We start from the raw sequence: 16,088 nt of genomic DNA, 5'->3' as shown, positions 1-16,088 counted from the left end.
ACTCTGCATGGGCCTTTACTAGAGCAAGAGTGATTCTCCAGAGCAGAGAGTCTGTTTTTATAGGGGAACCTCTGTGAAAAAATAATCTTATGGCATGAATAGTATTTTACACACTTTTCAGTCTAAGATGTACACTGTGAGAATTGGAGAACGGCAGGGGTTGCTACTCTTTCCTGGACTGTCTGCTTCATGCAGACTTGGAACCTGAAGGAAATAACTGGAATGTATCCAGACTTAAAAGAATCCATTTACCACAGCATGAAAAAAATGCCCACCCTATAGCCAAGCCAACGCAGAAAGTGCAAATTCTTGATTCAGTATTCAAGTTGTTCTAGTGAGAGGAAGAGAAGCCAAGTTAAATGCACAAAATACATCCAAAACTTTGCTCTTCTCAGTTTCGCTTCCTTTAAACACAGTTTGCAGACAGACAGACAGACAGGCTGGCAGGCAGGCAGGCAGGCAGACAGACAGACAGACAGACAGACAGACAGAGAGACAGACAGACAGACAGACAGACAGACAGATATATAGATAGATAGACAGACAGACAGATAGATAGATAGATAGATAGATAGATAGATAGATAGATAGACAGACAGATAGATAGATAGATAGATAGATAGATAGATAGATAGATAGATAGATAGATAGATAGATAGATAGATAGATAGATAGATAGATAGATAGATAGATAGATAGATAGATAGATAGATAGATAGATAGATAGATAATTGGCTTAATACTAACAAGTAGCTGCTTGTGAAACCATCACACACACTTGATCTGGTATTCATTTATTTAATTGAAATGTAAACCTGATGCTAAACTTTATATTTGCCAGACAGAAACAATATGTGATGACAGCAGCTGTTATGAATACAGAGGTTTTCGTGAATAGGTGGGTGTGCATAACAGTTCTGTGTCTCCCCTCTCCTTCTTTCGCCCCTCCTGCATTGCCCTGGGTGAGTAAAATATAAATTTTCCAACCTCCCTCCCTTTGCTTTCCCTCTTCTCTCTCTCATACACACACACTCTCGAGTCTCAGGACTATCCGCTGTGGTTCTGATACCTGCAGAAGACACTCTCTCACACACTCCTGCTTCAAGATGGCCTGGACTCATACACCTCTGCTGACACTGCTGCCCATTGTTTTCATTCTGATTGGTGAGTACCACTTCTGTGCATTGTTACTTAACTATACTTTGGGCAAAATTGTCCCCAGAAGTTAGTTGAATTTGACAAAACCTTTCTTTGGAGACATATCGGGACATCCTCAGTTTGAAAAAGTATTTATAAATTACAATTAAAATAAATTGTATAAATACACGTATTGAAATGGACCCCCCCCAAATTAAAAAGAAATAATAATAAATAAAAAACATGGCATTGCCATAGTACATGTCAAATTAAACATGCTATAATCATGGTACCACATCTAAACCCCTATTGTAATACCATAGTACTTTATATATTAGTGTATTGATTTATTTAAAGCGTGCTTCCATTTCTAGATGCCCTTTAACTATTTAATACATTGCTGGAATAGTAATCAATTATTCACTTAAGATGGTCAAAAAGATCTTTTTAAGAAAAAGGGGAACGAACCCCTTCATTTTCTTTTTCTCTCTGTTTTTCTCTCTTAAGTGCTGGCAGGGGTTGAAAGTGCAACAGTGAGAGATGGAAAAGACATTGAACCTATGAGTGAGTTTAATACACACACACACACACACACACACACACACACACACACACACACACACGCACGCTCGTTTCCTTAGCTGTCCTAATCAGGGACTAAAAATGGTTCAAGGAATGAAAGCTGAAAATCTCTCTCTCTACACTCACCTAAAGGATTATTAGGAACACCTGTTCAATTTCTCATTAATGCAATTATCTAATCAACCAATCACATGGCAGTTGCTTCAATGCATTTAGGGGTGTGGTCCTGGTCAAGACAATCTCCTGAACTCCAAACTGAATGTCAGAATGGGAAAGAAAGGTGATTTAAGCAATTTTGAGCGTGGCATGGTTGTTGGTGCCAGACGGGCCGGTCTGAGTATTTCACAATCTGCTCAGTTACTGGGATTTTCACGCACAACCATTTCTAGGGTTTACAAAGAATGGTGTGAAAAGGGAAAAACATCCAGTATGCGGCAGTCCTGTGGGCTGAAAATGCCTTGTTGATGCTAGAGGTCAGAGGAGAATGGGCCGACTGATTCAAGCTGATAGAAGAGCAACTTTGCCTGAAATAACCACTCGTTACAACCGAGGTATGCAGCAAAGCATTTGTGAAGCCACAACACGCACAACCTTGAGGCGGATGGGCTACAACAGCAGAAGACCCCACCGGGTACCACTCATCTCCACTACAAATAGGAAAAAGAGGCTACAATTTGCAAGAGCTCACCAAAATTGGACAGTTGAAGACTGGAAAAATGTTGCCTGGTCTGATGAGTCTCGATTTCTGTTGAGACATTCAGATGGTAGAGTCAGAATTTGGCATAAACAGAATGAGAACATGGATCCATCATGCCTTGTTATCACTGTGCAGGCTGGTGGTGGTGGTGTAATGGTGTGGGGGATGTTTTCTTGGCACACTTTAGGCCCCTTAGTGCCAATTGGGCATCATTTAAATGCCACGGCCTACCTGAGCATTGTTTCTGACCATGTCCATCCCTTTATGGCCACCATGTACCCATCTTCTGATGGCTAATTCCAGCAGGATAATGCACCATGTCACAAAGCTCGAATCATTTCAAATTGGTTTCTTGAACATGACAATGAGTTCACTGTACTAAAATGGCCCCCACAGTCACCAGATCTCAACCCAATAGAGCATCTTTGGGATGTGGTGGAACGGGAGCTTCGTGCCCTGGATGTGCTTCCCACAAATCTCCATCAACTGCAAGATGCTATCCTATCAATATGGGCCAACATTTCTAAAGAATGCTTTCAGCACCTTGTTGAATCAATGCCACGTAGAATTAAGGCAGTTCTGAAGGTGAAAGGGGGTCAAACACAGTATTAGTATGGTGTTCCTAATAATCCTTTAGGTGAGTGTATATATATATATATATATATATATATATATATATATATATATTTATTTTTTTTTCTTTTTACTGAAACGTAACCAAAAACAGGAACAAAGACCCTTTCAATTGCTCCGGAATGACTATGTTATTTTTAAGTGCGGTTAATGGGTTAATGACAGGTTAATTTCATTCAGATGATTTGTTTAATGAAACCAAAGACCAAAAGGTTTATTACAGCAAATTAATCAGAACGATACTACTTCCTGTTGCCTGAAAAAATTTGGCTTCTCTCTTTTAATTTGAACATAAGCATGTGCTTCGATTCTGAAGAAAAATGCTGCATCACACATTTTTTTGTCTAATTGCATATTGTGGAATGAAGGGCATTTCTCAGTTGTTTCCCCTAAATTATTGCTAGATATAATGCAATAATACAGAGTTGATGCTCTCAGGTTCTGACAGAAAAGCAGATTTGTAATTAAAATTAAAGTATTCATAGAAAATGTTCAGATTCCTGTGTCTTATTACAACTAAAGGGCCAAGAACTATGAGTGTGTGCTCCCTTCTCCTTTACCCCAATTTTTGTTATTGAATCACAATGAAGTTGATTCAGGACTTTATTAGCTCCAGAAGAACAGTCTGTAAAATAAATATATATAAAACAATTATATATATATATATATATATATATATATATATATATATATATATATATATATATATACACTCACCTAAAGGATTATTAGGAACACCATACTAATACTGTGTTTGACCCACTTTCGCCTTCAGAACTGCCTTAATTCTACGTGGCATTGATTCAACAAGGTGCTGAAAGCATTCTTTAGAAATGTTGGCCCATATTGATAGGATAGCATCTTGCAGTTGATGGAGATTTGTGGGATGCACATCCAGGGCACGAAGCTCCCGTTCCACCACATCCCAAAGATGCTCTATTGGGTTGAGATCTGGTGACTGTGGGGGCCATTTTAGTACAGTGAACTCATTGTCATGTTCAAGAAACCAATTTGAAATGATTCGAGCTTTGTGACATGGTGCATTATCCTGCTGGAAGTAGCCATCAGAGGATGGGTACATGGTGGCCATAAAGGGATGGACATGGTCAGAAACAATGCTCAGGCAGGCGATGCCCAATTTTCACTAAGGGGCCTAAAGTGTGCCAAGAAAACATCCCCCACACCATTACACCACCACCACCACCAGCCTGCACAGTGGTAACAAGGCATGATGGATCCATGTTCTCATTCTGTTTATGCCAAATTCTGACTCTACCATCTGAATGTCTCAACAGAAATCGAGACTCATCAGACCAGGCAACATTTTTCCAGTCTTCAACTGTCCAATTTTGGTGAGCTCTTGCAAATTGTAGCCTCTTTTTCCTATTTGTAGTGGAGATGAGTGATACCCGGTGGGGTCTTCTGCTGTTGTAGCCCATCCGCCTCAAGGTTGTGCGTGTTGTGGCTTCACAAATGCTTTGCTGCATACCTCGGTTGTAACGAGTGGTTATTTCAGGCAAAGTTGCTCTTCTATCAGCTTGAATCAGTCGGCCCATTCTCCTCTGACCTCTAGCATCAACAAGGCATTTTCGGCCCACAGGACTGCCGCATACTGGATGTTTTTCCTTTTCACACCATGCTTTGTAAACCCTAGAAATGGTTGTGCATGAAAATCCCAGTAACTGAGCAGATTGTGAAATACTCAGACCGGCCCGTCTGGCACCAACAAACATGCCACGCTTTAAATCACCTTTCTTTCCCATTCTGACATTCAGTTTGGAGTTCAGGAGATTGTCTTGACCAGGACCACACCCCTAAATGCATTGAAGCGACTGCCATGTGATTGGTTGATTAGATAATTGCATTAATGAGAAATTGAACAGGTGTTCCTAATAATCCTTTAGGTGAGTGTATATATTAGAGCCGCATAAGGTGACTTTTAGTTCAAACGTGTCCACACAGTATGCATGCATACAGGAGAGAGAGGGTTAGGCTATTAAATGAATAGTTCACCAAAAAACAATTTACTCACCCTCATGCCATCCCACATGTGTATGACTTTCTTTCTTCTGCAGAACACAAATGAAGATTCTTATAAGAATATCTCAATTCTGTAGGTCCTCCCAATGCAAGTGAATGGGTGCCAAAATTGTTATGCTCCAAAAAGCACATAATGGCAGCATAAAAGTAATCCGTAAGACTTCAGTGGTTAAATCCATGTCTTCAGAAGAGATATGATAGGTGTGGGTGACAAACAGATCAATATTTAAGTCCATTTTTGTGGAAACTTTTCTCACTGCCCAGTAGGGGTCATATGTATAAAGAATATGATTCACCAAAAACACAAAAAGAAGAATGTGAAAGTTAAAATGGAGATTGACTGAGCAGGGAGGAGAATTTATAGTAATTTATACCGCTTGACTTATGTGTTTTTTGGAGCTACAAAATTTTGGCACTCATTCACTTGCATTGTATGGATCAAAAAAGATCTAAAAGATTTTCTTCTAAAAATCTTAATTTGTGTTCTGCTGAAGAAAGTCATACACATCCGGGAAGGCATAAGGGCGAGTAAATTATGAGAGAATTTTCATTTTTGGTTGAACTATGCTTTTAATTGATTTTAGAAAATCAGATGTATACTTGTTAATGTTATTTTATACAAGACACTCTATACAATGCTTCTTGTGATTTCTATGCTTATAAATCGCTTATTTTGGGTGAGGCAAGTTCCTTAATTTGGGCTTGTTTTTTCAGGCCAGGTCGCTTGTTTTGCTTGCGAGATCTGGCAACACTGCAACTGGTAAATCACCCACCCTTAGCACAGAGTACTGTCATGTTAAAAAGAATGCTATTAACCATTCTATTATTTAGTTCTAACTGGTTACCTATTGGAAAAAAGGGTGTGGAACGCTGGAACCGGAACAAACAAAAAAAACGTTACTCTTTAGAATGACCTGAAATTAAAAACTATTCATTTTTAGTCCCTGATCCTAATGAGGGCATGCCATATACTTCTACTGTGTCATAATGTGTCCCGTAGAGATCAAGGGGAGATGGTAGATAGGCTCAGGACTCAGATATCATCCCAAAGAGGATTTTTATTAAAGGCCAGTGGAGTAGTAGGGGTGTACGAACTCTCAGTGAAGTGTCACAGAAACAATTCCAAAATTAAACCAAAAAAATATATATTTACCAAAAATAAACATACACTGGACTCAGTGCAAACTTTGATATGACAATAACCAAAGAAAACAAATTGCTACAGGCAGCACAAATCTTCATGATATGTTCAGCAATATAACCCCTCCTCTCCTCACAAGGTTCCGTTTAGACTGTCTTATATAGCCTAGAACAGGCTCATTACACTCAAGACCATACCAACTACAGGGTTATCAATACAAAACCTTTGTAGCTTAAATATATGACCATTATACAATTAACTTTCCAAAAATCAAAAATTAAATAAAATAAACTCATTCAGCAACTTAAACTAAATGCAAACACAATAAGACATTTCCCCATGCCTACATTACCAAGGATTAAGTTCCCTATTAGTAGAAATCGTTTAACCCAACCCAAGAAAAAGGAAAGCTGTGGACCCGCCCCTCCTTTGAGGAGTCACAGGAACAGGAAATGGTAAGTAAACAGCATGTGGGGTATCTGTTTGCAATGTGGGAAAAAAATACAAATTTGAAATAATAAATAACAAAAATGCATAGCTAAAAACTTGTCTGTGTGGTTAATGAAAAAAAAAATCAAAAAGAAACTATAGTAGACATAACATGTTGTCAAGACCACTGATATGTGCACCTATCTGCAATCAACTCCAACAGCATATCTTCAACTTATTATAAATGAGTATTATAGAATAATGAACCTAAGGGACTGCACCATAGTCAACAGAAACACAAAACCCTAAATAACAAATGTAAAGAAACATAAGTCCACAAACAATTTGTAATGACTACAGCAGTGATGACGACATCTTAGCTCCCGTCATCACACACCCCACTCCTTAAGCCCGTCACTCATCATAGTGACGGGACAGAAAATCCATAACAACATTTTGAGCTCCTGCCCTGTATTTCACTTGAAATTTAAACGGTTGCAGTGAGAGGAACCAGCGGGTAATGCGGGCATTGCTGTCTTTCATCCTGTGGAGCCATTGCAAGGCCCGATGATCAGTCTCCAAGAGGAAATCTTTACCAATGAGGTAATACTTCAGAGTATCTAATGCCCACTTAATAGCCAGAGCCTCTTTCTCCACAGTAGAATATCTGACCTCACGAGGGAACAATTTCCGGCTAATATACTGCACCGGCCTTCGATTTTCACTGTCACCTTGCAACAGGACAGCTCCTAGCCCTACTCCCGATGCATCCGTCTGCACTGTGAAAGGAAGGTCAAAGTTGGGGCTCTGCAACACTGGCCCCTGACACAAACAACCCTTGAGATCTTGAAATGCTGTTTCACACTCAGGTGTCCACACAACCTTTTGGGGCCTAGCCTTCTGAGTGAGGTCAGTGAGCACAACTGCTCGAGTGGAAAAATTAGGAATAAAACGTCTGTACCAACCTCACGAGACCTAAGAAAGACCTCACCCGCTTTTTGGTTGTTGGAGGTGGGCAAGAACGCACTGCCTCCACTTTGTCCACTTGAGGTTTAATTACCCCACCACCCAGCACATATCCCAAATAAGACACTTCAGGCTTTGCCAAATGACATTTAGTGGCGTTAACCACGAGCCCAGCATCATGGATTCTGGAGAATATAGCTGACAGGTGCTCCAGATGGTCTTCCCATGACGAGCTGTAAACAACCACATCATCAATGTAGGCTGCTGCAAAGTCCTCAGTACCTCTCAGAACACAGTCCATAGTCCTCTGGAAAGTCGCTACGGCCCCATGAAGGCCGAACGGCATGACCCTAAAATGATAGAGCCCACTTGGGACCCTGAAAGCAGTTAGCTCCTTGGAAGTGTCAGACAAAGGAATCTGCCAATAACCCTTACATAAGTCCAGTGTGCTCAGATACTTGGCTTTACCCAAACGTTCTATGAGTTCAGTCAACCCTTGGCATGGGGTAAGGGTCAAAGGCAGAAATAGCGTTCATCTTGGAGAAATCTACACAAAATCTTAATGTGCCATCCTTTTTCGGTACCAAGACGACTGGGCTGCACCACTCACTCCTGGAAGGCTCGATCACCCCCATCTCCAGCATTACCTTTACTTCATTCTTTAACTCGGGTATGAGTCTTGCAGGAACCCTACAGCAAGTCTGTCGGACTGGACCCTGTGATAGAAGGCGGATGTCATGCTGCATCACCTCTGTCCTGCCTGGTCTGTCACTGAATAGGCCCCTGGAACCCGTGATTGAAGGTTTTCCTGCTGCTCTGATGTCAAATGACCCAACTCAGGGAAGACCGGAGAATTCACAGCTGTAGGGAAATATTGCTCGTTAGACTCTTCCTCCTCGTCGACCTTCCGTGCAAACAGCTGGTCTGATAGGGGCCCTGGTCTATCTTGCCAGGGTTTCAGCAAGTTGATGTGAAAGACTTGCTTCTTTTCCGCCGTTCAGGCAGGTATAGTTCGTAATTGACAGGACCCATCTTCCTCAGTATCTCATAAGGGCCCTGCCACTTGGCGAGCAGTCCACTGTCTGATGTTGGGAGAAGCAATAACACTTTTTGGCCCGGGGTCAAAGTTCTTTTCCTGGATGACTGGTCATACCATGACTTCTGATGTTGCTGTGCCTTGGCCATATTGGTATGAACCATCTCTGCCATAGAGTCCATTTTCTCTCTCATTCTCAAGACATATGAAACCACATTCACCTGTTCCCTTGCTTTGCCTCCCTCCCAGGCCTCCCTCAGGATGTCCAGCGGTCCACGTACCTGGCGTCCATAGAGCAATTCAAATGGAGAGTAACCTGTTGAGGCTTGGGGAACCTCTCTATAGCTGAAGAGGAGATACGGAAGCCACTGATCCCAGTCTGAGCCTGTCTCAGATACTGAACTTGCGGAGCATTGCCTTTAAAGTCTGGTTGAACCGTTCAACCATACCATCAGTCTGGGGGTGGTACGGAGTGGTCTTAATGGCCTGTATGCCTAACAGTGAATAGACTTCTTTCATCTGTCTGGAAGTGAAATTGGTGCCTTGATCTGTAAGGATTTCTGAAGGTATCCCTACCCGTGAAAACAATTGCACAAGCGCATTCACAATTTGCCTGGTCTTAATCTTTTTAAGAGGAAAGGCTTCAGGGTACCTTGTAGCATAATCGCACACCACCAAAATGTAACGGTTCCCTGACCTACTTCTCTCTAAAGGACCTACTATGTCCATGGCTACTCTCGTGAAAGGTACATCAATTATGGGTAGGCTGACCAGCGGTGCTCTGTCACCTTTCTTAACAGGGCCTGATAACTGACACTCTGGACATGACTTACAAAAGTCAATCACATCCATGTACAACCGGGCCAATAAAATCTGCTTGAAATTCTCATCAGAGTTTTCTGTTGCCCTAGGTGCCCTGACCAAGGAATGGAATGGCCCAAATGCACCACTTTAGCCCTCATCGACTGTGGGACAACTAGCTGATCACCACTATCTGTTTGTCGGTACAATATGTTCCCCTTCAACACAAACAATTCTTTGTCTTGAAATCTATTTCCCGATTGTGAACTACCAGCTTTCTGAAATAGACCTTCAAGTGTAACATCCTGCTTCTGCAAATCAACTATATTATGAGGGATGTCATAAAAGTCGTTCCTGTCAGGTTCAGGGAGTTGCTCTACCATAACCGTTCCCTGACTTTTCCCTGTCTTTTCTCCCTCCTGGACCTTTTAGCTCTGGGCTCCTCCGAAAAAGGTAACAAATTAAGAGACTGTTTATGCTCTTCTGCCTGTCTTGCCTTCGCTCTTGTAACTGCCCTAACCTCAGCTACAGCAGTCTGCCTTTGCAATAAGTCAACAAGTACTGGCACATCCCTACCCAAAACAACTGCATAAGGGGCTTGGTCCACAATGCCTACTGTCAACAAGTATGTTTGACCCTCAACCTCCATCTTCAAATCAACAGTAGCATACTCTCTCTCGTCTCCATGAACACAACGTACCCTTAGCTTAGCTTGACTGGACATCTGTAGATCCCCAACACACTCCTCTCTCACCAACGTCTGACTGGATCCAGTGTCTACCAAAGCCATAAACTGCTTACCTCCTATTTTCACCGGAACAATTGTGTCTATATTCTGACCTGCTTCAACTAGTCTTTGAGACGGTCTGGGATCATAACAAAGACGTGCATTACTGACTCTTTGTAATGTACATTCTGCCTTCTTGTGCCCTGCCTGCCCACATCCATGACATATAAGCACTGCCTTCTCTTTGTATTGACCTTCTGGCTGTGGATAACTTTTAGGGTAAGATCTGGATTGGGGAGTCTGTGAACTTAAGCCTCTAGTGCCGCTATAAGATTGACCACTACCGAACCCCCTCCCAGACTTACCTGTCGTACTGTAGGCGCTGCCATGACTGTAACCCAGCTGGTAAGTTGACCGTCTAGCAGCAATGAAGGTCTCCGCCAGCTCAGCTGCTTGTTTCGAAGAAGTGGGATTGTGCTCACAAATCCAGGTTCTGATTTCGGGGTTAATCACTACAAGAAACTGTTCCAGCACAATCATTTCTCCGATTTCCTCCTTGGTCCGCTGTCTGGGTGTTATCCATTTGTCATACAGATCCTTCAATCTTGCCTGCAGCTCTTTAGGCGTCTCCTCTTGTCGTAGGGCTTTTGCCCTAAAACGCCGCCTGTAAGTCTCTGCATTGATCTCAAACTTATCCAAGATTGCTTCTTTCACTCTAGCATACTCAAAAGTGTCATCAAGATCCATGGCAACATAAGCCGCTCTTGCCTTGCCTGTCAGCAATGGCACTAGATGCAACGCCCAGTCCTCAATTTGCCATCTACAGGCTTGAGCAATCCGCTCAAAGGTTGTTAAATAGTGCTCAATGTCATCATCCTCTTGAAGAGGTAACATCTTTGGGCCTTGCCAGCCCATCCATTGCGGTGGAGCCACCCCTTGCCTGCTCACCGATGCCGTAGTCTCTCGACCCCCTCCTTCACCACTCTGCCTTCTGTGGAGTACTTGACTGGGAAGGGCTGTATTGCCTACGGAAGTCAAAGGGAAAAAGGCTTGCGCTGACACACCTCCCAATGTTTGTCGCTCTTGCCGCTCTCTCTGCACCTCCATCTGCAACTGCCCGAACTGATGTTGAAGAGTACGCCACCTGTGTTCTTGACGCTGCGCTTCTTTTTCCAGCTGCGACTCTTTGGTATGCTGTGACTGCATGAAACTCTCAACAGTCTTTCTGAGCTGATCCATTTTCTCCCCTGTTGAGTCTGCCATCTGTGAAGTAGTGGCCACTGACACTATACCTTCCTGGTCAGGCATTGACTCAGCACCATCGTCATCTTCCTCCACCGTTCTCTGAATGGTTTGCCTCTTGGGTGGCATCCTGACGTTTCACTGAAGCCTTCTACTGCACTAGACAAAACCACTGCCACCATTTGTCATAATGTGTCCCGTAGAGATCAAGGGAGATGGTAGATAGGCTCAGGACTCAGATATCATCCCAAAGAGGATTTTTATTAAAGGCCAGTGGAGTAGTAGGGGTGTACTGAACTCTCAGTGAAGTGTCACAGAAACAATTCCAAAATTAAACCAAAAAATATATATTTACCAAAAATAAACATACACTGGACTCAGTGCAAACTTTGATATGACAATAACCAAAGAAAACAAATTGCTACAGGCAGCACAAATCTTCATGATATGTTCAGCAATATAACCCCTCCTCTCCTCACAAGGTTCCGTTTAGACTGTCTTATATAGCCTAGAACAGGCTCATTACACTCAAGACCATACCAACTACAGGGTTATCAATACAAAACCTTTGTAGCTTAAATATATGACCATTATACAATTAACTTTCCAAAAATCAAAAATTAAATAAAATAAACTCATTCAGCAACTTAAACTAAATGCAAACACCATAAGACATTTCCCCATGCCTACATTACCAAGGATTAAGTTCCCTATTAGTAGAAATCGTTTAACCCAACCCAAGAAAAAGGAAAGCTGTGGACCCGCCCCTCCTTTGAGGAGTCACAGGAACAGGAAATGGTAAGTAAACAGCATGTGGGGTATCTGTTTGCAATGTGGGAAAAAAAATACAAATTTGAAATAATAAATAACAAAAATGCATAGCTAAAAACTTGTCTGTGTGGTTAATGAAAAAAAAAATCAAAAAGAAACTATAGTAGACATAACATGTTGTCAAGACCACTGATATGTGCACCTATCTGCAATCAACTCCAACAGCATATCTTCAACTTATTATAAATGAGTATTATAGAATAATGAACCTAAGGGACTGCACCATAGTCAACAGAAACACAAAACCCTAAATAACAAATGTAAAGAAACATAAGTCCACAAACAATTTGTAATGACTACAGCAGTGATGACGACATCTTAGCTCCCGTCATCACATACTGCCTATTGTATTTTATAAAGCTAATAACCCAATCCCACACTCCAACTGTACCCTCAAAAGAAGAATTTTGTATTTTTAGAATAAAAATATATATTTATATACAGCATGTTTTATTAATTGATTGTTATTCCAGTTGAGGATGTCTCTGGATCTCCCCAAACAAAGGTTTTGTCAGATATATAGCTCACTTCTGGGAACAAATATCTCCCCAAAATAAACCCACACACATTCTCCAAATCTCTCAAGCTTTCTCCTCTTTCCCCATTGCTTTTGTAGGATCATCTAAACAAGTTTTCATGCCAGCATCTGATGCCTCAGACTTCTTCAAACACCGCAGTCGCAGATCCCCGAAAACCTATAACGAGTACTATGGTGAGCGTTGTGATAATATCCTGACATTTCTGTTTTCCTTATAATCTTTGAAAGATTAAGCAAAGTATAACAACAGTCATACTAAATTACACTCCTATTAGTATTTTAAGATTTAATCATCTCGGATTGCACATTGTCAGAAAGCATGGTTTTGTCAGTTGTTGTTTTGGCACGTTTAAGTCATAATTACCTGGGTGCTGCTCCAACCCAGTTTTGCACCAACTCAGCTGTGACACACTTGCCTGTAATTTATGTGAACACAAAGACCAAGATTAGCTGGATCAGGTATGCTGGACTTGGAACAAAGATTTTAGGGAATTGGATTGAGAACCCCAGGGATCCCCAATTTGTGGTCCAGAAGGCCACAAGGATCAACAGGACTATTTGGAGCCGCTCTCTCACATTCATGCACACTGACACTCCCCAAAACACCATCAGGTTGTCCTGTAGCCCGCCAGCCCACCATTACTGAAATGAAAGCATGGAAAACTTCAACTGAAGAGTGTTTTAAATTTTCAGCGATGTATGTGTGAGTGTAATGATAAAAACAAGCACACAGAAGGTTATAGGAGGAAAAGCAGTTGGGGCTCGACAGTGGAATGTGCAGACGCAGAACTAAACTAACCTCCCTTAATACTGAGAGAGAGAGAGAGAGAGAGAGAGAGAGAGAGAGAGAGAGAACAAAAGGTAGATTATTTTAGGCAATCCACCCAAATTTGCTAATATCTTTGGGTTTCCTGTCACACAAACCGTTCGACTACTAATGAGAGTGTGTTAACCTTACATGTGTTTATGTTGTACAGTTATCAGCTAAAAGCCTGTGAGGTTTGATAATTCTGAGAGGTATCCTACATTGAGAGCAAGAGAAAGTGTTAGTACAGTAGATGTTTAATTGCTCCTGTATGTCTCTGAATCGCCATGGCAACACTAACGAACAAGCAGACTAGCAAAGAATTTGGGTTATGGTTGTTTTAAGGAAATCCACAAGCCATTTGATCCTTAGTATTAGAGGTTGATTTAAGTTATACTGATATAAACTGATACATCGGCCGATATTCGACCATTTTGATATTATCGGTGGGCCTATCGGCTAACGGTTGTGTCTGCTTGGCCAGTTAACAGAAGAGTTTTTTTTTCCCCCTTTGTGTCATTTACAAAATATACTGACAGTCTTATCAATGGATAAAGTGAAGATGGTTAAGGTGATTTTTGAATAAATGTTGTATAAGTGTTCATTTAAATTTAGCAACTTTGTGTACAGTACATCTCGTGGTATCCCATTTTACTTTCTATAGGCCGACCCTCCATAAATATCACTAAACTGAAGTTCTTATGCATAATCCTATTCAGTTTACAGTTCATCGTTGAATACTGACTGTATACTGACCACAGCATAACTTCTCTTTACTTTAGCGGAGCAGAGAGTAAAGATGGGCGCAAATGAGCGAAGGAGGGAGCACTTAGAGGAACAAAGCTACGAGCGTGAGAACTATTTTGAAGAGGAGCATAACGGTGAGCTTGATCTCTCTTTTTGATTATTTTGGCCTCTAGAAAAGAGAAACATCCTGTGCAATATCTCTACTGAAGAGACAGAGTTGCACTTTACCCTATAAGAATAATAAGAGGCTGATGACAGCAATGGCTCCACAAGCCTGATATTTAATCTGCGTTGGACGCCATGTTTTTTAGTAATTAATTAAGGAATTATAATTCAGATTCAATTCCTAAAATGGTAGAAAAATTGAGAAAAAGAACAGGAAAACTTCTTGTCCTCTTAAGGCTGGATTTCTAAACACAATGATTACTCTGCTGAATTTTTCTTTCTTTTTCAGATGGGTAATCCCATGTTAATTGACTAATTGTTGACTATTTCAATAATTATTCTCCAGTCCTTAATGGAATAGTTCACCCAAAGATGAAAATTCATCATTTACTCACCCTCATGCCATCCCAGATGTGTATGACTTTCTTTCTTCTGCTGAACACAAATATTTTTAGAAGAATATCTCAGCTCTGTAGGTCCTCACAATGCAAAATGGGTACCAAAAATGTGAAGCTCCAAAAGCACATAAAGACATCATAAAAGTAATCCATAGGACAAAAGTTATATTATAGGTGTTGGTGAGAAAGATATCAATATTTGAGGCCTTTTTTACTCTGAATCGCCACTTTCATATTCTTCTTCTTCTGTTTTTGGTGATTTGTGGTCTTCGCCACCTACTGGGCAGGGAGGAGAATTTATAGTGAAAAAAAAAAAAAAAGATTTTAAAATGTATGTTTCTCAACCACATCTACAATATCGCTTCTGAAGATATAGATTAAACCACTGGAGTTTTATGGATTACATTTATTGTGCCTTTAGGAGCTTCAAAGCATTGTGAGAACCTAAAAAGCTGAAACATTCTTCAAAAGAAAGTCATACACATCTGGGATGGCATTAGTAGTAAATAATTAGAGAATTGTCATTTTTGGGTGAACCATAGTAACTATAATTTCTTCCAAAATACTATATTTTGTAGTTATTGTTGTGACTGTAAAATTATATTATGTGTTATATGCAATCTCCTTCAGAAAGAGTAAGAAGGCCAAATAACATTCAATGTGTGTGATCATCTTAGAATCAAGTTTTTGTTGTGGTCTTACTTTCTTTCAACAGAACAGTACGAGAGGACCAGAGAGAGGAATGAACAGTGGAGAGAATTCCACTATGATGGGCTTTACCCACAATACCCTCACCACCGCCCTTATGTCTAAATACACCTTGGGCTTCCGTCAGAAAAGTCCCCTTGGTTGGGGAAAAATGTTAAAGATCACATTAATATGACCATATATTGTAATTAACATAGCAATGTAACAGAAGCACTTATATATTGAAATTCCTTAATACATACATTTTAAGAGAGACTGGGTGTTTTTAACATAAATTCTTTCCATTCTAATCTAGTTTAGTCATTTATCTTAAATGTAACAATTTCTTTATTGGATATTACATTGTCAAGTCAAAACATTCATGATTCTTTTTTCCAAAAGTAACTGCTTATCCCAGTAATAAAGCTCTCATCTGACTTTTCTTTTTAAATAACTTTGTTCCAACAGAGGTCTGTACTGATGTGT

At 40.7% G+C, this 16,088-nt stretch overlaps 1 protein-coding gene across 2 annotated transcripts; it reads left to right on the top strand.

Annotated features, from left to right (window-relative positions):
* Positions 1 to 1,012: 1,012 nt before the first annotated feature.
* ucmaa (upper zone of growth plate and cartilage matrix associated a) lies at positions 1,013 to 16,061 on the top strand. Of its 2 annotated transcripts, XM_052118743.1 has the most exons (5): positions 1,013 to 1,164; positions 1,645 to 1,701; positions 12,879 to 12,974; positions 14,388 to 14,486; positions 15,631 to 16,034. In XM_052118743.1, exons 1-5 carry the CDS (start codon positions 1,107 to 1,109, stop codon positions 15,726 to 15,728), a joined length of 408 nt encoding a protein of 135 aa, XP_051974703.1. In that variant the 5' UTR covers positions 1,013 to 1,106; the 3' UTR covers positions 15,729 to 16,034. The 2 variants fall into 2 exon arrangements, with proteins under 2 accessions (XP_051974703.1, XP_051974704.1); XM_052118744.1 differs by lacking the exon at positions 1,645 to 1,701 and having other exon boundaries at positions 15,631 to 16,061.
* The last annotated feature ends 27 nt before the right edge of the window (positions 16,062 to 16,088 follow it).

The sequence above is a fragment of the Xyrauchen texanus genome, chromosome 45 (assembly GCF_025860055.1).
Source record: "Xyrauchen texanus isolate HMW12.3.18 chromosome 45, RBS_HiC_50CHRs, whole genome shotgun sequence".
Classification (NCBI taxonomy): domain Eukaryota; kingdom Metazoa; phylum Chordata; class Actinopteri; order Cypriniformes; family Catostomidae; genus Xyrauchen; species Xyrauchen texanus.
This window is presented reverse-complemented; position numbering and strand designations above follow the sequence as displayed.

What these genes read in the sequence shown, in the direction of transcription:
- ucmaa (XM_052118743.1), top strand. Translation starts at nt 1,107, where the DNA reads ATGGCCTGGACTCATACACCTCTGCTGACACTGCTGCCCATTGTTTTC. An exon ending in CATTGTTTTCATTCTGATTG is followed by an intron (nt 1,165 to 1,644) that starts GTGAGTACCACT and finishes TTCTCTCTTAAG; the next exon opens with TGCTGGCAGGGGTTGAAAGT. An exon ending in TTTTGAAGAGGAGCATAACG is followed by an intron (nt 14,487 to 15,630) that starts GTGAGCTTGATC and finishes TTCTTTCAACAG; the next exon opens with AACAGTACGAGAGGACCAGA.